The sequence below is a fragment of the Hemiscyllium ocellatum genome, chromosome 38 (assembly GCF_020745735.1).
Source record: "Hemiscyllium ocellatum isolate sHemOce1 chromosome 38, sHemOce1.pat.X.cur, whole genome shotgun sequence".
Classification (NCBI taxonomy): Eukaryota; Metazoa; Chordata; class Chondrichthyes; order Orectolobiformes; family Hemiscylliidae; genus Hemiscyllium; species Hemiscyllium ocellatum.
The window spans coordinates 31,514,013-31,535,470 of NC_083438.1; the positions used below are offsets into that span (position 1 = coordinate 31,514,013).

The 21,458-nt window shown below is 43.9% G+C and overlaps 1 protein-coding gene across 1 annotated transcript in view; it reads left to right on the forward strand.

The window, feature by feature from the left end:
• The first annotated feature begins 2,206 nt into the window (after positions 1-2,206).
• Positions 2,207-21,458, forward strand: part of LOC132833957 (Schwann cell myelin protein-like) — a 28,932-nt gene continuing 9,680 nt past the window's right edge. The window contains exons 1-5 of the mRNA XM_060852655.1: positions 2,207-2,407; positions 2,840-2,899; positions 7,160-7,516; positions 9,983-10,270; positions 19,035-19,292. Of these exons, the coding sequence (XP_060708638.1) occupies positions 2,854-2,899; positions 7,160-7,516; positions 9,983-10,270; positions 19,035-19,292 (949 nt within the window). The 5' untranslated portion in view covers positions 2,207-2,407; positions 2,840-2,853. The remainder of the gene's footprint in view (positions 2,408-2,839; positions 2,900-7,159; positions 7,517-9,982; positions 10,271-19,034; positions 19,293-21,458) is intronic.

Consider the following 21,458-nt stretch of genomic DNA (forward strand, 5'->3'; position numbering starts at 1 on the left):
CTGGGGTCTTTCTGCTGGTTAAATGGGGATCCATTCAGTTTTCAGACCCTCCAACAGCTAAAAATCTATGTAAATATAGTATTAGATGTGTTGGTGAGGACTTCGGTTTTTTTGGATAGAGTCAAACTCAAATGTGTGTCTGTTTCCTTAATCTGCAACTGTGTACCACAGGACTGTGTTTGTAACTATGTACATATATAAAGGTATTTTTATTAATAAAGTACATATTTGAAATTAAAAAGGAGGTTCTCCCAGGACAAGACTACCCCATTGCACTTTGGGTGTTCTAACCCCTGCAATGTCCCCAAAAGCAGGAAATTCGACTGCAAAGTTTGTCACAGTGGGGGACTGCATTCACACTCTTAAAAAGATTTAAAAGCTAAAAGCAGATTATTTCAATATTGGCCAATAAAGGGTGCTTCTTTGAGAATACTACTGTATTTTAGCTGTTTCTCTTTAGGTGCTATTCCACCACATTCTGCCTCCTTTTACATTACTGCACACTGCCAAAAACTTAGATGGTACCCAATGAGTATGCGTGGACTATTGCAACGGCAATCCAGTTGTAAAGTCTGAGTCATATCCTTTTCCACTTTTGGAAGGCTGTATTGAAAAGGTGGGATAAGCAATCCATATTTCTTAATTAGATTTAGAGGATAGTGGCAAGTATCTTCATACAATTCTGTCTTTCATGACACTCAATGAACAGTTCAGCACTCCCTCAGCACTGACCCTCCGACAGTGCGGCACTCCCTCAGTGCTAACCCTCCGACAGTGCCCACTCCCTCAGCACTGACCCTCCGACAGTGCGGCACTCCCACAGCACTGACCTTCCGACAGTGCCCACTCCCTCAGCACTGACCCTCCGACAGTGCGGCACTCCCTCAGCACCTACTCTCTGACAGTGCGGCGCTCCCTCAGCACTGACCCTCCGACAGTGTGGCATTCCCACAGCACTGACCCTTCAACAGTGCCCACTCCCTCAGCACTGACCCTCCGACAGTGCCCACTCCCACAGCACTGACCCTCCGACAGTGCCCACTCCCACAGCACTGACCCTCCGACAGTGCGGCACTCCCTCAGCACTGACCCTCCGACAGTGCGGTGCTCCCTCAGCACTGACCCTCCGACAGTGCGGTGCTCCCTCAGCACTGACCCTCCGACAGTGCGGCGCTCCCTCAGCACTGACCCTCCGACAGTGCGGCACTCCCTCAGCACTGACCCTCCGACAGTGCGGCACTCCCTCAGCACTGACCCTCCGACAGTGCCCACTCCCTCAACACTGACCCTCCGACAGTGCAGTACTCCCTCAGCACTGATCCTCCAACAGTGCAGCACTCCCTCAGCACTGATCCTCCAACAGTGCAGCACTCCCTCGGCACTGATCCTCCAACAGTGCGGCAGCCCCTCAGTACTGACCCTTCGACAATGCAGCACTCCTTAGTACTGATCCTCAGGTAGTGCTCCACTCCCTCAAAACTGACGCTCTGACAGCGCAGCGCTCCCTCAGTACCAATCCTCCAACAGTGCGGCACTCCCTCAGCACTGATCTTCCGTAAATGCACCCCTCCCGAGAATAAATTTTTAATAAAGTTGAGTTCCTGCTGAACAGTAGTGCTTGCCCCTAAATGCCTTTTCTGGAGTCAGTTAAGTGGAAATGAAGTCCATATGACAGGTGGAACTGGAATCAGGAAGAGCAATATCCCGTGTTACCTGCCTCCAGAGGCTCTGAGCTCAGCAACTGAGAGAAATGTTCCCAGTATTGCTCCTGGGCCTCGGGAGAAATATTTGCTGTGCAGGAGAAATTGGAGGAGACCACATTACCAAGGAGGTTAGATCAAATGAGGATGGCTGGTTGCCGATTGTGTAATATTATGAACAAGATGAAGTTCCTCAGTGACTACTGAGCGATTCTTAGTCATTGTACTAACAAGCATGTTCAAATCACGATTTGGAAATCATCCTCAATTCTGCTAGCTGCGCTACTCCATTAAAAGTAATGTCTCCAAAAACAGCCCGTTCCTCAATCAAGCTCACATTATTCAAAAACTAGTTTCATCAGCTGGTTTCTCAGGAAACGAAACTGCCACCCATTTCTGGAGAAAATACTCTGAGAGCAGTATTCAAGTTATTAGTTATGTCAATATCTAGGCACTGCCTCAGCACTGATCCTCCAATACTGCGGCACTCTCTGACAGTGTGGTACCCCTTCAGCACTGATCCTCCGATAGTGTGGTTCGCCCTCATTACTGAACCTCTGACCACACGGCAGTTCTTCCTAATACTGGAGGATCTCAACCTGAGCTTTGAGGTCAAGTCTCAACCTGGCTGTAATCTGATGCAGGAGGAGCAAAAGAGAGAAAGAGCAAAATCAAAAGAGAACAGGAGACAAAGCAAGTTGGACACAGTAAGTCAGAGACAGAAGTGGGTTTAAGTCTAACAGAGACACAAATTGTGAGGGAGAGAGCTAGTGAGAGACTATTTGAGGGCTACAGATTACAAAAGAGAAGAAGAACCAAAGAAACGGTGGAAGAGATACAGACAGCGGGAGAAAACAGAGACAGAAAACCAAGATAGAGAAGGAACTAGAGAGAGGCAGAGAAAGTGAGTGGAGACAGAAAGAAATTGGAAAAAACAGAAACCATGGAAGAGAGAGAGATGAAAGAGACAGAGAAAGAACAGCAATCGAAAGGGGAGAGACAGAAAGACAGACAGAGGGAGTGACAGAAGAAAGAGACAGTGATAACTCGAAACTTTAACTCTGTAAAATGTGTACTTGAACACTGGTTGATGTGCTTTGATGAAGTATTTTATTAAAATGTCTCTTTTTTTTGTTTAGGTGAGGAACTGAAGATGGGAAGAATGGCTGTGGTATTGATAACTCTCAGATTGCTGTCAGGTATGAAGCAATTATTACCTAATCTCTCCAAACGGACATGATTCAGGCCATCATGCCTGGCTGGCTCTTTGAAAGATCTCTCCACTTAGCTTCAGTCTTCCCATGCTTACCACCCTCCCCACCTTGCACTGTCCCTGCAATCTCTTCCCCCTACAGTATTTCACTGACACCACTGTTTTCAAAGGTTCCTACTGAATGTACTCCCACTTCCTTTCAGACAAAGGAACTCAGAGCACAAAAACTTGTTGAGTCAAAAAAAACAATTCTCCTCCTCTCCCTCCCCCCTCCCATTCTTTTCCTGATTCTCTCCAATCTGTCTCCCTCTGGTGACTGACACCCTCCCCCCACCCAACCCCCCAGACAGATTTCTGTCTGTCCTTAAATAGCAAGATCAAGCATGTCAGTGAGGTATGCAGCAATCAGTGTCCTATACAACTGTTGCAAAATGGTTGCACTCCATCTCTTTTTCAATAAAATCTGATATTGTGTTTGCCTTCTCATTAAGTACGTAAAGACAGAGTCCATAGCCTTACTGCAGACTGTCTATACTAGTGCATTCCATTCTTCAAATCCAAAAAAAAAACACTGTTTTGAATTTTGTTGATTTCAATTTTGATTTTTTTCTAAACAGTGCCTCTTCCAGAGGCTGACACCCTTTAATCTGCTTTCGAGTCATAGAGATGTATAGCACGGAAACGGACCCTTTGGTCAAATGCGTCCATGCCGATCAGACATCCCAAACAAATCTAGTCCCACCTGCCACCACCCAGCCCATATCCCTCTAAACATTTCCTTTTCATAACCTATCCAGATGCCTTTTAAATGTTGCAATTGTACAATCCTCCTCCACCACTTCCTCTGGCAGCCCATTCCATACACACACTACCTGCTGTGTGAAAAAATTGCCTTGTAGGTCTCTTTTATATCTTTCCCCTCTCAACCTAAACCTATGCCCTCTAATTCTGGATTTCTCCATTCCCTGTCTGTTTATCCTATCCATGCCCTTCATGATTTTGTAAACCTCTATAAGGTCACACCTCAACCTCCGATGCTCTAGGGAAAACAGTCCCAGCCTATTCAACCACTCCCTGTAGCTCAAATCCTCCAACCCTGACAACATCCTTGTAAATCTTTTCTGAACCCTTTCAAGTTTCACAACATCCTTCCATTAGGAAGGAGACCAGAATTGCATGCAATATTCCAACGGTGGCCTAACCAATGTCCTGTACAGAGGCAACATGACCTCCCAACTCCTGTACTCAATGCTCTGACCAATAAAGGAAAGCATACCAAACACTGCTAATTAAGTCTGAATAAACACTTTTCACTCGGCTCAAAAGACCGGCATTTTATTAGATCCTGAAAGGTCTTTTCAAATTGGATGTGGCAAGGATGTATCCTTTTAGAGTCACACAGCAGGGAAACAAACCCTTTGGTCTAACTGGTCCATGCTGGCTATTATCCCAAACTAATCCAGTCCCAATTGCCTGCATTTGGCTCATGCCCCTCCAAACATTTCTTATTCATGTAATTATCCAAATGTCTTTTAAATGTTGTAACTGAACCTGCAACCACACTTCCTCTGGAAGTTCATTTCACATACAGACCGCTCTTTGTGTAAAAATTTGCCCCCACGTCTTTTTTAAATTTTTAGCCTCACCCCTTAAAAATATGCCACCTATTCTTGAAATGTTCCACCATTGGGTAAAGACACGTGACATTCACTTTATCTATATACCTCTTGATTTTGCAAACCTCTTTAAGATCATCCCTCAACTTCCTACACTCCAGTGATAAAAGTGCCAGGCTATCCAGCTGCTCTCTTCCATTCCTAGCAACATCCTGGTAAATCCTTTCTGAACCTTCTTCAGCTGAATAATATTCTTCCCCAGATAAATGGATTTTTTTTTCTGATTGGAGATCAGTGGCTAGCGGTATGCGTCAGAGATCAGTGTCGAGACCTCAATTGTTTACAATTTACAAAGATGATTTAGAGTTGGAGATCAAGTGTAGTGTGTCAAAGTTCGCAGGTGACACTAAGATAAGTAATTGAGCAAAGTGCACAGAGGACACTGAAACGCTGCAGTGGGTTATGGACAAATGAGTGGACAAGGCTCTGGTCAATGAGTACAATGTTGGTAAAGGCCATCCATTTTGGTAGGAATAACAACAAAATGGACTATTATTTAAATGGTAAAAAATTGCAGCATGCTCCTGTGCAGAGGGGCTTGGGTGTCTTCTGCATGAATCATGAAGAAGCTGGTGAATAGAATATGGCCCTTCACTGCTAGACAAATAGAGTTTAAAATAGAGAGTCTGTGCTGCAGCTGTATAGTGTGCTGATTAGGCCACACCTGGAGTACTGTGTACAGCTTTGATCTCATTATTTGAGAAAGCATGTACTGGCACTGAAGGGTGGTGCTGAGGAGGTTCACTAGGTTGATTTCGGAATTAAGAGGGTTGGCTTATGAGGAGAAATTGAGTAGACCGGGACTATGCTCATTGGAGTTTAGAAAGATATAAAACTATGAAAGGAATAGATAGGAAAGAAGCAGGGAGGTTGAGTCCACTGGTGAGTGTAACCAGAACAAGGGGCATAGCCTCAAAGTAAGGGGGAGCCAATTTAGGATTGCATTGAGGAGGAACTTTTTCACCGAAATCTGTGGAATTCCCTGCCCAGTGAAGAAGTTGTGGCTGCCTCATTGAATATTTTTTAAGGAAAACTTAGATTGTTGAACAGTAAAGGAATTAAGGATTCTAGTGAGCAGGCGAATACGGGGAGCTAAGTCCACGAAAAGATCAACTATGATCTTACTGAACTGTGGAGATGGCCTACTCCTGCTACTATTTCTGATGTTCTTATAACAAGGCAGCCAGAATGGCACACAGTACTCCAGAAAAGGCCTCACCAATGTCCTTTACAACCTCAACATGAATTCCCAACTCCTATACTCAAAGTCTGAGCAATGAAGGCAAGCATAGCATACATCTTCTTAACTACATGTGATGCAAGCTTCAAAGAATTATGCATCTGAACCTGTAGGTCCCTCTGTTCTACAATTCTACCCAAGGCCCTACAATTACTGTATGACACTTGCCCTTGTTGGTTTTACCAAAATGCAATACCTCATATCTATCCAATTAAACTCCATCTATCACTCTTCAGACCATTGACTCAATCAATCAGGATCACTTTGGAATCTTAGACAGCCATCTTCACTATTAATGATGCCACCAGCTTTGGTGTCATCACAAACTTACTAACCATGCCTTTTATATTCTCATCTATGACATACATAAGGGGATCCAACACCAATCCCTATGGAACACCACAGGTCTCAGACCTCCAGCCCAAAAAACAACCGTCCACCACCACTCTATCTCCTGCTGTTAAGCCGATTTTCTTTCCCATTGGCAAACTCACCCTGAATCTCATGTGATCCAACTTTACTAATTAGTCTATCAACTTGTCAAAGGCTTTACTAAGTCCAAATAAGCAATGTCTATTGCTCTGCCCTCATCAATTTCTTTGTTACTTCCTCAAAAACTCAATCAAGTGGGTGAGACACGATTTTCCTCACACAAAATCATGCTGTCTGTCCTTAATCATTCCTTGCCTCTCCAAATACATCTAAATCCTAACTTTCAAAATCATCTCCAACAACTTACCCACCACCCACAAGTCTATAGTTTCCAGGCTTTTCCTTGCAGCCTTGCTTAAACAATGGCACATCATTAGCCATTGTCCAGTCACCCTGCACCTCACCCGTAGCTATAGATGATACAAGTATTTCCAAAAGAGCACTGCAAATTCCTCCCTAACTTCCCACAGCACCCTGGGATACACTAGATCAGGTCTTGGGGATTTTATTCACTTTTATGGTTCTGTGTTAAATTTGCCATTTTAAAACAGAACATGTATGTGACTTTGGAACTCATTGCCTCAGGCAATGGTGGAAGTGGGAATTGTAAATACTTTTAAGGCAGAGTTAGATTCTTGTTGGGCTAGGGAATCAGCGGTTATTGGAGATAGATGGGAGTGTGGAATTCTAAACATAAACAGATCAGGCATGACCTTATTGAATGGTGAAACAGGATCAAGGGGCTGAATGACCAACTTCTGTTCCAGATTCAGATGTTCATTCGCATTAATGTGCTGTTATCCATGTTAGCCTCCTCTGTACTCTGTCTCCTAATTCAATGACAATTGGTTGTGTAATGCCTTGTACCTCTCCCTATTTCTCTGTCTCTCTTACTCAGATGTGGCGACAGAAGAATGGACAATGACAACTTCAGATCGAAAGGCCATCAGTGGGTCATGTGTGGTTATACCTTGTATATTTGACTTTCCGTCCCACACTTACAAGGCCGTGCACGGAGCTTGGTTTAAGTACTGGTACTCATGGAAATACACTATCGCCTACAGCAAAGATCCCAATTATAGGATGTCCACCTTTGTTGGACGCACAGATATAATTGGGGACTTGGAGCAAAAGGATTGCTCCTTGAAGATTGATAACCTCAGACCTGAAGACAGTGACAACTATTACTTTTATGTGGATGTGGAGGGGTTTGATGATCACACCTTCACAAAACCAATCCAGCTACAGGTTCTAGGTAAGCCCCAATCCCTGTAACAGTCTATTGGGGTATGGATCAGACTGAAAGTTGTGTGTTCAGTCTCATTGCAGGAGATATCTCACTGATTTGATCACAGGGTGCTGTACTGTCAGATGGTCACTACTGATATAGTGCCGCACTGTCAGAGGGCCAGTACAGTGAAAATGCAGCACTATTGGAGGGTCAGTGCTGGCGGAATGCCATACTGTCAGATGGTCAGTGCTGAGGGACTGCTGCATTGTTGGAGGGTCAGTGCTGAGGGAGTGCAGCACTGTCAGAGGGTCAATGCTGAGGGAGCACCACACTGTCAGAGGGTCGAGCTGAGCGTGCACCACACTGTCAGAGGGTCAGAGCTGAGCGTGCACCACACTGTCAGAGGGTCAGAGCTGAGGGAGTGCAGCACTGTCGGAGGGTCAATGCTGAGGGTATGCCGCACTGTCAAAGGGTCAATGCGAAGGGAATGCAGCACTGTTGGAGGGTCAATGCAGAGGGAGCACTGCACTGTGGGAAGGTCAGTGTTGAGAGAGTGCCGCACTGTTGGAGGGTAAGTACTGAGGGTTTTCTGTATTATTGACAGGTCGGTAGATGAGTCTAATAATTGCCAGTTATATTGTCTCCCACATTTACCATATCACTGCTTGTGAATCAGAGGAGGTCAGTGTGGAAGGACTCAGAAGAGGAGAGACTATTGCTGTTTGAACATTTTCACCATTCAGTGGAACTGAATTTGAAGTTTTGAAAATCAGACAGACCTTGCCACCATGGTTGGTCATCAGGAAGAGAGATTCAGGGACAGCTGTGCAAGAGAGCAGTGATCTGGGCAGAGAAATGGCAGGTACAGTTCAGTGCTGAGAAGTGTGGAGTGACGTACTCTGACAGGACTAACAAAGAAAGAACAGACAACAAACAATTTATCAAGTGTAGTTGGACGGACAGAGGTACCCATTTTGAAAGATTATACTAATAAAGTAGTTGAAACAGTACATGGGTCCCTTCTGCTTTGAACCTGAACTTGAGGTGAGTGTAGGGAGAAATTGCTGCACGGTTAGAAGTGGATGGTTCAAGCTCCAGTTCAGTACTGACCTGAGCTCCCAGTCACTACAACAAAGATGCAAAGGCTCTGGAAATGATGCTGGAGAGATTGACCGAATGGTTCCTGGGAGCAGGGATTTTCGTGACAGGTTTCAGGTGAAGAAGCTAGAGCTGTTCCCCTCACAGTGAAGGAGACTGGGGGCAGTCTGACCAAGGTGGCCCAGATTGAGGACAGGTTTACATCAGGGAAACAAAAGAAAGCTGTTTCCATTGTTATGAAGGTGTAGGTCTGAACTGTACCTTTAAGACAAGAGTGGGAGCTGGCACGAACTTAGAGAGGCGCAGAGTGTGCTGGAAGATTTAAAAATGTAACATGTGGTTGACACAAACAGCTGATACTGTGTTACCATGGTACAAAACAAATTCAAATTCGGCCAGTTTACATTATGCCCTAGATACCAAAATCTGATCAAAGTTGATTTTTACTGTTTTTAATGACATCAAACCAAGTGATCCAATGTTTTGGGGTATAAAATCAGACATCTTGAACAGTTAGGAGGAGAGTGGCAAAGAGCACCAACAAACACAGACTGCTAGCAGAATATCTCTCTGAAAGGTACCTGTTTATAAGAATTTTGTGCAGCAGAAGACTGGAGAAAAGACGACCCCAGAACAAGCTAGAGAGGAAAATCTAGAGAGGAGAATCACTGTGTAGCGGGTCACTGATGATACAAGGACTAGGGGAGACAGATTGAAGCTTCTATGGAAGAGATACAGAGGGCGGTTTGTGAGGAAAGACAGGAGTTTGGAAGAATGAGGTGGAGAGGTGAGGGGATATCAAAGAAAATTTTAAAATTCTGATGGGACTAGACAGGCTAAACACAGGAAGGATGTTCCCAATGACCAGGGTAGTACACAATCAAAAGGTGGCAATCTAAGCATGCAGGATAAGGTATTTAGGACTGAGATGAGGAGAAATGCCTTCACCCAGAGAGTGGAGAGTCTGTGTAATTCTCTATCACAGAGAGTAGTTGAGGCCAAAACATGGAATGTTTCCAAGAAGGTGTCAGATATGATAATAATGGCTAAAAGGATCAAAAGGTAAGGGGGAGAAAATGAGGAACAGGGGATGAGCTGGGTGATCAGCCATGATTATACTGAATGGCAGAGCTGAAGGTGGAATGGAAGGGGTTATTGTCAGTGATTTCAAAAGAAAATTGGATGGATGCTTGAGCGAAATAAACTCATAGAATGACAGGAAGAGACCAGGAGAATGGGACTAACTGAATTGCTCTACAGAGCAAGCCAGCACAGAGTGAATGGGCTGAAAGTCCTTGAGTTTTTAAGATTCTGAATTCTGAAGGAATACCATAGAACCAACCCCAACATCCTTCCAATGGATGCTAACATCTGGCTCTTCCCATTTTACAGATGTTCCTGACCGTCCCAAGATGTTACTCCCAGGGGATATACAGGAAGGGACACTGGCACACATCATCTGCAAAGCCCTCCACACGTGCCCTGATAACCCTCCCAAACTGACCTGGAGTCAACTGCTGTCTTCCTCAGTGAGTGACACCATAGAGAGCGTGGACGAGATTTCCACAGTGCTGACTTTTAACCCTTCATACAGGCATCACAATCAAATTGTCCACTGTACATGTGTCTACCCTCAAACGAACCATCGAGTGTTCAACTCGGTCACCTTGAGTGTGAAATGTAAGTTATTGGTAACATATTGCTGCCTGTGATTGAGATTGTATTGATCTTGTATTAAATCAGGTATTGCTCAAGGTGCAAATAGGATCTACAATGGATGATGCCAGAACTGAGAGGTTATAGCCATCAGGAGAGACTAAACAATCTGAGGCTCTTTGCTCTTGATGAAGCCGATGGGTGACCTGATCGAAGGTGCTTAAAATTCTGAAAGGGTTTTCTATCGGGGAAACATAGAGAAGATGTTTCCAGTTGTGGGGGCAGGGGGCCGATCATAGAATGCACTCCCTAAAAAATCCAAATGCAATTCAGAAGAAACATCTTTCCCTCAAAAGTGGTCAGGGGGTGAAAATGTGGGATTCATTCCGAAAGGGAGTTGGCTGGAGGGAAATATGGTACTCGCTCCCATAGGGAGTGGGGGTGGGGAGAATGTGGTACACGCTCCCACAGGGAGTTTGGAGGCAGGAGAATGCGGCCTCGCTCCAGCAGGGAGTGTAGAGTGGAAGGACTCACTCCTAAGGGGAGCGTTGGGGTGAATTATTTCAATGTATTTGAGTGGGAGAAGTTTGATTAACAGATGATGGAGAAATGGAGAGAAGGAGATGGTGATAGGGATGGCAGATGCTGAAGAGGTTGGAAACAGGCTGGCGTGGGCCAGAAACACCGGTGTGGAGAGGAGAGAGATGTTCCTGTGTTGTAGTTTTGTTGTAATTCGGTGTAAAATTATCTGCGGGTCAGGGACCAGCACAGTTTATACACATGCTAAACTTGAAGTTGTCTGCAGCTCATTATTATTTTCAATTGCTATCCATATCTGGTGGTTACACCTTATTCTCTTGCATAGTTATTTACATAATGTGGGTAAAGCTAGCTGGACCAGTATTTACTACCACTTGAGAAGTTGGGGGGTGAGCTGCCTCCTTGAACCGCTGCAGTCCATGTGTTGTAGGCAGACCCACAATCCCTTAGGAAAGGCATTCCAGGATTTTGACCCAGTGACAACAGATGATATATTCCTAAGTCAAGATGGTGAGTACCTCAGATGGGAACTTGCAGGGGGTGTTGTTCCCACGTATCTGTGCTCCTGTCCTTCTAGATGGAAGGGGTCATGGGTTTGGAAGGGGCTGTCTAAGGAGCCGTGGTGAATTTCAGCAATGTATCTTGTAGATGGTACGCACTGCTGCTACTGAGTGTCGATGATTGAGGGAGTGGATACTTATAGATGTGATGCCAATCAAGCAGGATGCTTTGTCCTGGATGGTGTTGAGTTTCTTGAGTGTTGTTGGAGCTGCACCCATCCAGGGCAAGTGGGGAGTATTACATCAGACTCTTGATTTTATCCCACTATTTAATATGTTGATAATTTTGTATTTACCTCCTCACAACACATCGGTCAGGATGACAACAGGAAAAGGAAAGACCATTTCTTTAATCTGTTCCAGTGATGGGAATCCAGCAGTTCACAGATTTAACTGGTTCAAGATTTCCGAAGGGAATGTTTCCAATCTGACATTATCTGGTCAAACTATCACTGTTCCTTATGGATTTGAGGTGGAAATCTCCTACTACTGTGTTGCAACAAACAGCCTGGGCAGCTCACACTCTCTCCCTGTTCAAATTCCCACAGAATATGCGTACTTTTAATCCTCATTTTAAAAAACAACTTCATATCACCTTGAAGCTTCAGGATGAAGCAAATACCTTTTCAGTCAAAGTTTTAATGCTCTCGCGGATGAATCCTGGAACGTGGGTCACAAAAAAATGTCAGGGGTCAGGTGCAGCAAGTGCTTTGGAATGCGAGTGGGATGTTGATGGTTGTTCCAATGGGAATTGGGAACAAAAGGTAATGGTGTTGTTACAGCTGTGTGGTGCCCTGAACACATTTGGAAAACTGGTCTCATCACTGAAACAGCAGAGGTGGCGGTGTACTGGAAATGTCACTGGCCTGATAATCCAGACCCCACCCCAGCTCATGCTCATGGGGGACATGTCATTCCAACCCACCATGTCAGGCGGTGACATTAGAATTCAACAAAAACGTAGAATAAAAAAGCATCTTCCTGCAACCACTGTCAATTATTACACAAATCTACTGGGTTCACTAATATCACAGTCACAAACAGTCATAGAATTATACAGCATGGAAATAGACCCTTCAGTCCAACTAAATCTATCATTCTACCCAGATATTGATGTGGTTGACAATTAACTGCCATTTCAAATAGCCCCAGCAAGGCACTCAGTTTTATTCCCAAGGATCAGTTCATGATGTAAAAATGATACGGGCTCACCATTATCAAATACATTAAAATGGAACAGAATGCAGTCTGGATATGAAATAAGACTTTAAACTGGGTGCAGAATTTACAAAGGACGATTCCAGAACTAGGACAATATGACTGCCAGGGGAAACAAAATAAAAAGGCTGGGTTTCCTTTCTCCAAGAAAAAAGCTGGCTGAGGACGAAAAGAAACCAGAAAATGCTGGCAGTGTCTGTGGAGAAAGAGAGAGAGAGAGAGAGAAAGATACAGAGAGAGAGAGAGAGAGAGAGAGAATGTTTTTGTTAGCTTTAGAATAAGGAGGCGAAGGAATGACCTGATTGAGGGCGGCACGGTGGCACAGTGGTTAGCACTGCTGCCTCACAGCGCCTGAGACCCGCGTTCAATTCCCGACTCAGGCGACTGACTGTGTGGAGTTTGCACGTTCTCCCCGTGTCTGTGTGGGTTTCCTCTGGGTGCTCTGGTTTCCTCCCACAGTCCAAAGATGTGCGGGTCAGGTGAATTGGCTATGCTAAATTGCCCGTAGTGTTAGGTAAGGGGTAAATGTAGGGGTATGGGTGGGTTGTGCTTCGGCGGGTCGGTGTGGACTTGTTGGGCCGAAGGGCCTGCTTCCACACTAAGTAATCTAATCTAAGGTCTTTAAAATTCGTAGAGATGATGCTTCCAGCTGGGAGACAGGAGTGAGGGGCCTGTTTCCACACTGTAAGTCTAATCTAATCTAATAGAAGGCAGCCCTAAATCACTCCAATGGGTTAATTCAGGTTTTGGTAAGTGTTAAGTTCAGAATAAGATGGAATATTGGCAGATGAGGTACAATGAGGAGAAGTATGAGATATATGTGTTGGCTCACATACACACTTTGGTGCAAAGAACATGGAGAGATAAAATAAAGGATAGAAGTATGTACAGGAGCACTGAAGGTGGCAGGACCAGTGAGGAGCAGTTAATAGAGCATACAGTGTCATAGGTTTCATTAACAGGTGCTTAGAGTGGGTCAGGTTCGTTTTGGCACCACCCTTTTAGTGCTGATCTTTTGGCCCCGATGTTTTGGCTCTAGACTGTTTTGGCACTCATTAGTTTGGCACTGAGCTGTTTTGGCGCCAATTCAGAATTTTAAAAAAGTCTTGTTTGGTTAAAGAGAGGATAACCAACGACCCGATGTAATTTTCTCAACTAGTAAGAGTTGATAGTCAAAGCTGTAATGACCCGCTGTAGATTCAAATCTCGTTTTGTAATCATTTTCTCATTTAACAATTGTTAATAGTCATCTACTGCCTTGATGATACTTAAGCCCTACTGTCTTCACATTGGAAAGCTGTGTTATGTTATTCAGGTGGATATCCTCAATAGGTATGGGTTACTACCGGATTAAACTACAGTACCTCGGGCATATACCTGAGGCCGTTACCTGTCAAGTTTACCAGTGGTCCCTATTGACTGTATGGTCCTGATAGCTACAAACTCGGCTGGGTTTATCGCAGGTCTCTAGGTCCCTTCAGTTTATCCTTTCACCTAGGAGTGAGAGGGATTCACTTTAAGTCAATCCTAATGCCTTCTCAGCTAAGTTCTAGACTTAACATACCAACACAAAGGTAAACATATCTTATCAAATAAAGGTTCGGCGAATACGAAGTGTGTGGTGTAAAATATAATAGAAATTTATCAATATAATAAGTTGAATACTCACAATCAGATGTTTTCAGTTAATCACAATCGTTACAGCCTTTTTGAATGTTCTTAAAAGATACCTAGGATAAAAGCAGAGCTTAATACCTGAGTGTCCCAAATGGGATCTTCATAGACTAGCGTGTATCAGCTAGTTGGTTCAGATTGTATCTTCTTCAGGCTAGAATGCAGTGCCTCAACCGAGAATCTTTTAGGCAGGCGTATTTCAGCAAGCTCTTAGCCGTCCGTATGTTTCATCCGATCGGTCCGTATTTTGCACAAATGTGTCTTTTCTGCAAGCCTGGTGGTTCAGAGGATGGTTGGGTGACTCATTGTCTGTGTTTCAAGACAAGAGTGAGTTCTGTCTGTTTTAGCTCTGCTTTTATATCCCTTACAGTCTAAGTTAAGCAATTACATCATTTGTTTAAAGAACTGGAATCTCAAACTGTGCCTCGGTCAGCATTGTTTAAAGGTCGCGTTAAACACTTAATTAGCTGAGAAAACAATAAGTAGCTGATAAGTAGCTGGTAGAGAGCAGTTGCCACATAGTCATAGTTATACTTAATTGTTGCTAGGCTAAAATACAATAAAGAGTTAATAGTATCATTGTTGCTACAATCTAATATAATCAGGTAAAATTCCACAGAAGAATTGAGTCTTTTCATGAAGAAGTAGACAGATCCCATGACACTTAACGAGTTAATAGCATCATTGCTGTTAAGCTTAATCTTATACAATATAATATAATCAGGTAAAATTCCACAGAGGAATCGAGTCTTTTCATGAAGAAGTAGACGGATCCCATGACACTTAACGAGTTAATAGCATCATTGTTGTTAAGCTTAATCTTATACAATATAATATAATCAGGTAAAATTCCACAGAGGAATCGAGTCTTTTCATGAAGAAGTAATGGATCCCGTGACAGCTGTAATGCAATTTTCTTTGTATTTTCTTGTACAGCTCCTAGCAGAAATGGTTGAAAACATTCTAAGCAAGAGAGACGAACCAAAATTTTCACACGATGGTTATCTATATGTGTTTGATAAATGTAGCAAAATTTAGAAATTCAGTTTTATAATGAATAGGTTAAAAATAATGAATAAAAAAAAATTAGATTTCTTATAATGCAATAAAAACTAATTTCTTACGTGGTCTACAAGACATTTTTTATTTTGAATTGGTGCCAAAACAGCTCAGCGCCAAAGTAATGAGCGCCAAAACAGTTTAGAGCTAAAATGGTGGGGCCAAATGATTGGCGCCAAAAGGGTGGCGCCAAATAGTCCCATTCCAGCTTAGAGTACAGCAGCAAAGAAGTGATTTCAACTTGTACAAGGTACATGTTAGACCTCAACTTGTGTATTGTGTACAGTTGTGGGCACCACATTATAGGAATGATGTGAATGCACTGGAGAGAGAGTTCAGAAGATATTTACAAGAATAAATCCAGGAATGGTAACAGAAACTTTAGCAAGGAGGGTAGATTGGAGAAGTTGGGACTGTTCTCCTTGGAGAGGAGAAGGCTGAGGAGAGATTCATGAGTGGTCTGAACAGAGTGGAAAGGGAGAAACTGTTCCCACTAATAAACAGAGGAACAAACAAGGGGAACAGTTTGACAATGGTTTGCAAAACAAGCAAATGTAAATCATAGAAAATCTTTATCACAGAGAGAGGTTTGCGTCTGGAATGCACTGCCTGAAATTGTGATGGAGGCAGGTTCAATTGAGACACTGGAGAGGAAATAGGACATTTATTTAAACAGACACAATATGCTGGGTAATGGGGAAAAGGCAGGACATTGCCTTTCTGAATTGTGGGTGAAAATGAGGACTGCAGATGCTGGAGATCAGAGTCAAGAGTGTGGTGCTAGAAAAGCACAGCAGGTCAGGCAGCATCCAAGGGGCATGAGAACGCTTTCTGAATTGTAACAATTCTGTAACTCTCCAAATTAAGGGAAAGAGGTTAGTTAGTTTCAGGGTTTTAAGTCAGTGATATTGAAGGATCGGCGATGTTTCCAAGTTAGGATAGTGAACAAACTGGAGGAGAACTTTCAGGGGGTGGTGTTCCCATGTATCTGATGTCCTTGTCCTTCTAGATGGAAGGGGTCATGGGTTTGGAAGGTGCTGTCCAAGGCACCTTGAGGAAGTTCTACAGTGTACCTTATGGACGTGTGGTGATGCTGCTCATTTAACAAGGTTATGCTGTCCTTGGCATTTTATTCAGAAAAGTGGTAAAAGACACAGACTCCGAAAAGTTTAAGTTTGAAGGGTTTTAGGGCCAATTTGATTATAGCTAACAGATACTGCCTCAGGCAAAAGGCTTTTAAGTTTTTAAAAAAAACACATACAATGAAAGGATGGTGGCCAGTTCTCCCACTTCAGCTTTTCTCTGGTTTGGTTCGGTTTTTTGACAGTCTAGCTATTCACTGAAAGCAGTCAGGCAGTTGTGAAGCTGCTGGACTCAAAGAAGCAGCTCCATGCTAATCCTCCCTCTCCTGTAAGACCCTGTATTGGATTTTACCTTTTGTGACAAGGGATATTTGTGGGGATTATTGCAAATCCCTGAAGAAAGGGATTAGGAGAGCTAAGAGAGAGCATGAAAAGTCTTTGGCGGTTAGGATCAAGGATAACCCCAAGGCCTTTTATGCATATGTGAGAATGACGAGAACGAGGGTAGGTCTGATCGAGGACAGTAGTGAGAGACGTGTATTGAGTTGGAAGAGATAAGAGAGGTCTTAAATGAGTACTTTTCTTCAGTATTTACAAATGAGAGGGACCGTATTGTTGAGGAGGAGAGTATGAAACAGACTGGTAAGCTAGAGGAGATTCTTGTTAGAAAGGAAGATGAGTTGGGCATTTTGAAAAACTTGAGGATAGACAAGTCCCCCGGGCCTGATGGGATATATCCTAGGATTATGTGGGAAGTAAGAGAGGAAATTGCAGAACCGTTGGCAATGATCTTTTCATCTTCACTGTCAACGGGGGTGGTGCCAGGGGACTGGAGAGTGGCGAATGTCGTGCCCCTGTTCAAAAAAGGGAATAGGGAAAACCCCGGGAATTACAGGCCAGTTAGTCTTACTTCGGTGGTAGGCAAAGTAATGGAAAGTGTACTGAGGGATAGGGTTTATGAGTATCTGGAAAGACACTGCTGGATTAGGGACAGCCAGCACGGATTTGTGAGGGGTAGGTCTTGCCTTACAAGTCTTATTGAATTCTTTGAGGAGGTGACCAAGTGTGTGGATGAGGGTAGAGCAGTGGATGTAGTGTACATGGATTTTAGTAAGGCATTTGATAAGGTTCCCCATGGTAGGCTTATGCGGAAAGTCAGGAGGCATGGGATAGTAGGAAAGTTTGGCCAGTTGGATAGAGAACTAGTTAACTGGTCGAAGACAGAGAGTGGTGGTAGATGGTAAATATTCAGCCTGGAGCCCAGCTACAAGTGGAGTTCTGCAGGGATCAGTTCTGAGTCCTCTGCTATTTATAATTTTTATTAATGACTTGGAAGAGGGAGTCGAATGTTGGGTCAGTAAATTTGCAGACGATACGAAGATTGGTGGAGTTGTGGATAGGGACTGCAAAGAGACTTAGATATGATGCAGAGCTGGGCTGAGGAGTGGCAGATGGAGTTCAACCCTGTTGAGTGTGAGGTTGTCCATTTTGGAAGGACAAATAAGAATGCGGAATACATGGTTAACAGTAGGGTTTTTTAGTAAGGTGGAGGAGCAGAGGGATCTTGGGGTCAATGTTCATAGATTTTTGAAAGTTGCCACTCAGGTGGATAGAGCTTGTAAGAAGGCCTATGGTGTATTCGCGTTCATTAGCAGAGGGATTGAATTCAAGAGTCGTGAGGTGATGTTGCAGCTGTATAGGACCTTGGTAAGGCCACATTTGGAGTACTGTGTGCAGTTCTGGTTGCCTCATTTTAGGAAAGATGTGGAAGCTTTGGAGAAGGTGCAGAGGAGATTTACCAGGATGTTGCCTGGAATGGAGAATAGCTCGTACGAGGATAGGTTGAGAATGCTAGGCCTTTTCTCATTGGAACGGAGAAGGTTGAGGGATGACTTGATAGAGGTTTATAAGACGATCAGGGGACTAGATAGAGTAGACAGTCAGAGACTTTTTCCCCGGGTACAACAGAGTGTTACAAGGGGACATAAATTTAAGGTGAAGGGTGGAAGGTATAGGGGGATGTCAGGGGTAGGTTCTTTACCCAGAGAGTGGTGGGGGCATGAAATGTGCTGCCTGTGGGAGTGGCAGAGTCAGAATCATTGGTGACCTTTAACCGGCAATTGGATAGGTACATGGATAGGTGCTTAAGCTAGGACAAATGTTCGGCACAACATCGTGGGCCGAAGGGCCTGTTCTGTGCTGTATTGTTCTATGTTCTATGTTCTAAATATTTGGAACAGTATCATTAAATTGTAATAATCTGTTTGGGTTTTTCGAGAGGTTAAGCTATTCTGCATTCTATTCTCTTTTGCTTGTGTTTCTTTCGGTATTCTTGCAAATGAATTCTGTTTCATTTAAAACTAAGTAGGTTGACCAGCTACATCCCTCCTGGAATATCTGTGTTACACCTGCTTAAAACAACGAGTAAAATTAGGGTCTGGGCTACTTTCTTGAAATATTTTGAGGGGGTCTGGCCTGGTCCATAACAGATGAAACACTGCTGACCACTGGTGATGAAAGAAGCGAATGGTTGTGGATGTGTTGAGCTTCTTGAGTGTTGTTGGAGCTGTATCCATCCAGGCAAGTGGGGAGTATCCCATCGCACTCCTTCCTTTAGCTCAGAGTTTAACGTGTTGATAATTTTGTATTTGAAAGATTCTCCTCGCAATACGTCTGTCAGAATGACAACAGGAAAAGGAAAGACCATTTCTTTAAGTTGTTCTAGTGATGGGAATCCAGCTGTCCACAGATTCAACTGGTTCAAGATTTCCGAAGGGAATGTTTCCAATCTGACATTATCTGGTCAAACTATCACTGTTCCTTATGGATTGGAGGTGGAAATCTCGTACTACTGTGTTGCAACAAACAGCCTGGGCAGCTCACAGTCTCTCCCTGTTCAAATTCCCACAGAATGTGAGTACTTTTAATCCTCGTTTTAAAACAATTTCACATTTTCTAAGAGTCTGGTGCTGGAAAAGCACAGCTGGTCAGGCAGCATCCAAGGAACAGGAGAATAAATGTTTCGGGTATAAACCCTTCATCAGGTGACACAAGAGAGGTTGAATCAGTTAGGACTAAATTCACTGGAGTTCAGAAGAATGAGGGGGGAATCTCATAGAAACGTACAAAACTCTAAGAGGACTAGACAGGGTAAACACAGGAAAGATGATAGAACATAGAACATAGAAAGATACAGCGCAGTACAGGCCCTTCGGCCCTCGATGTTGCGCCGACCGAATCCTACCTAACCTACACTAGCCCAATAACTTCCAAATGCCTATCCAATGCCCGCTTAAATGACCATAAAGAAGGAGAGTTCACCACTGCTACTGGCAGGGCATTCCATGAACTCACAACCTGCTGTGTAAAGAATCTACCCCTAACATCTGTCCTATACCTACCACCCCTTAATTTAAAGCTGTGTCCCCTAGCAACACCTGACTCCATTAGCGGTAAAAGGTTCTCAGTGTCAACCCTATCTAAACCCCTAATCATCTTATACACCTCTATCAAATCTCCCCTAAACCTTCTCTTCGCCAATGAGAATAGCCCCAAGTGCCTCAGCCTTTCCTCATAAGATTTTCCTACCATTCCAGGCAACATCCTGGTAAACCTCCTCTGCACTCGTTCCAATGCCTCCACATCCTTCCTATAGTATGGCGACCAAAACTGCACACAATACTCCAGATGAGGCCGCACCAGAGTCTTATACAGTTGCAACATGACCTCAGGACTCCGGAACTCAATTCCTCTACCAATAAAGCCCAGTACACCATATGCCTTCCTCACAGCACTATTTACCTGGGTGGCAACTTTCAGAGATCTGTGTACATGGACACCAAGATCCCTCTGCTCATCCACACTACCAAGTAGCCTACCATTAGCCCAGTAATCCATCTTCTTGTTACTCCTACCAAAGTGAATGACTTCACACTTAGCTACATTGAATTCCATTTGCCACATTTCTGCCCAGCTCTGCAACTTATCTATATCCCGCTGTAACCTACCACTTCCTTCCTCACTATCCACAACTCCACCGACTTTTGTGTCATCCGCGAACTTGCTTACCCAGCTTTCAAGCCCTTCCTCTAGATCATTTATAAAGATAACAAAAAGCAATGGTCCCAAAACAGATCCTTGTGGTACACCGCTAGTAACTGCACTCCAAGATGAACATAGTCCATCAACTACTACCCTCTGTCTCCTTCCAGCTAGCCAATTCCTAATCCAAACCTCTAATGTATCCTCAATGCCATACCTCCGTAGTTTTAGCATTAGCCTACCATGGGGAACCTTATCGAACGCCTTACTAAAATCCATATACACAACATCTACTGCTTTACCCTCGTCCACTTCCTTAGTCACCTTCTCAAAGAACTCAATAAGGTTTGTGAGGCACGACCTGCCCTTCACAAAACCATGCTGGCTATCCTTGATCACGTTATTCCTATCTAGATGTTCATAAATCTTATCCCTTACCATTCTCTCTAAGACTTTGCCCACCACTGAAGTCAGACTCACTGGCCTATAGTTACTAGGGCTATCCCTACTCCCTTTCTTGAACAAGGGGACCACATTCGCTATCCTCCAGTCCTCTGGTACTATTCCCGTTGACAATGACGACATAAAAATCCAGGCCAATGGCTCTGCTATCTCCTCCCTAGCTTCCCATAGGATCCTAGGGTAAATGCCATCAGGCCCAGGAGACTTATCTATTTTCATCCTCTCCAATATTCCCAGAACCTCTTCCCTGCATATTTCCAGGCCATCCATTCTAATCATTTGTGACTCCATATTCACATCAGCAACAGTGTCCTGTTCCTGAGTGAATACTGATGAAAAGTATTGATTTAGTGTCTCTCCAATCTCCTCCGCCTCCACACACAACTTCCCACTACTATCCTTGACTGGACCGATACCTACCCTAGTCATCCTTTTATTCCTGACATACCTATAGAAAGCCTTTGGGTTTTCCCTAATCCTACCAGCTAAAGACTTTTCATGTCCCCTTCTCGCTTCTCTTAGCTCTCTCTTTAGATCCTTCCTGGCTACCTTATAACTCTCTATCACACCAACTGA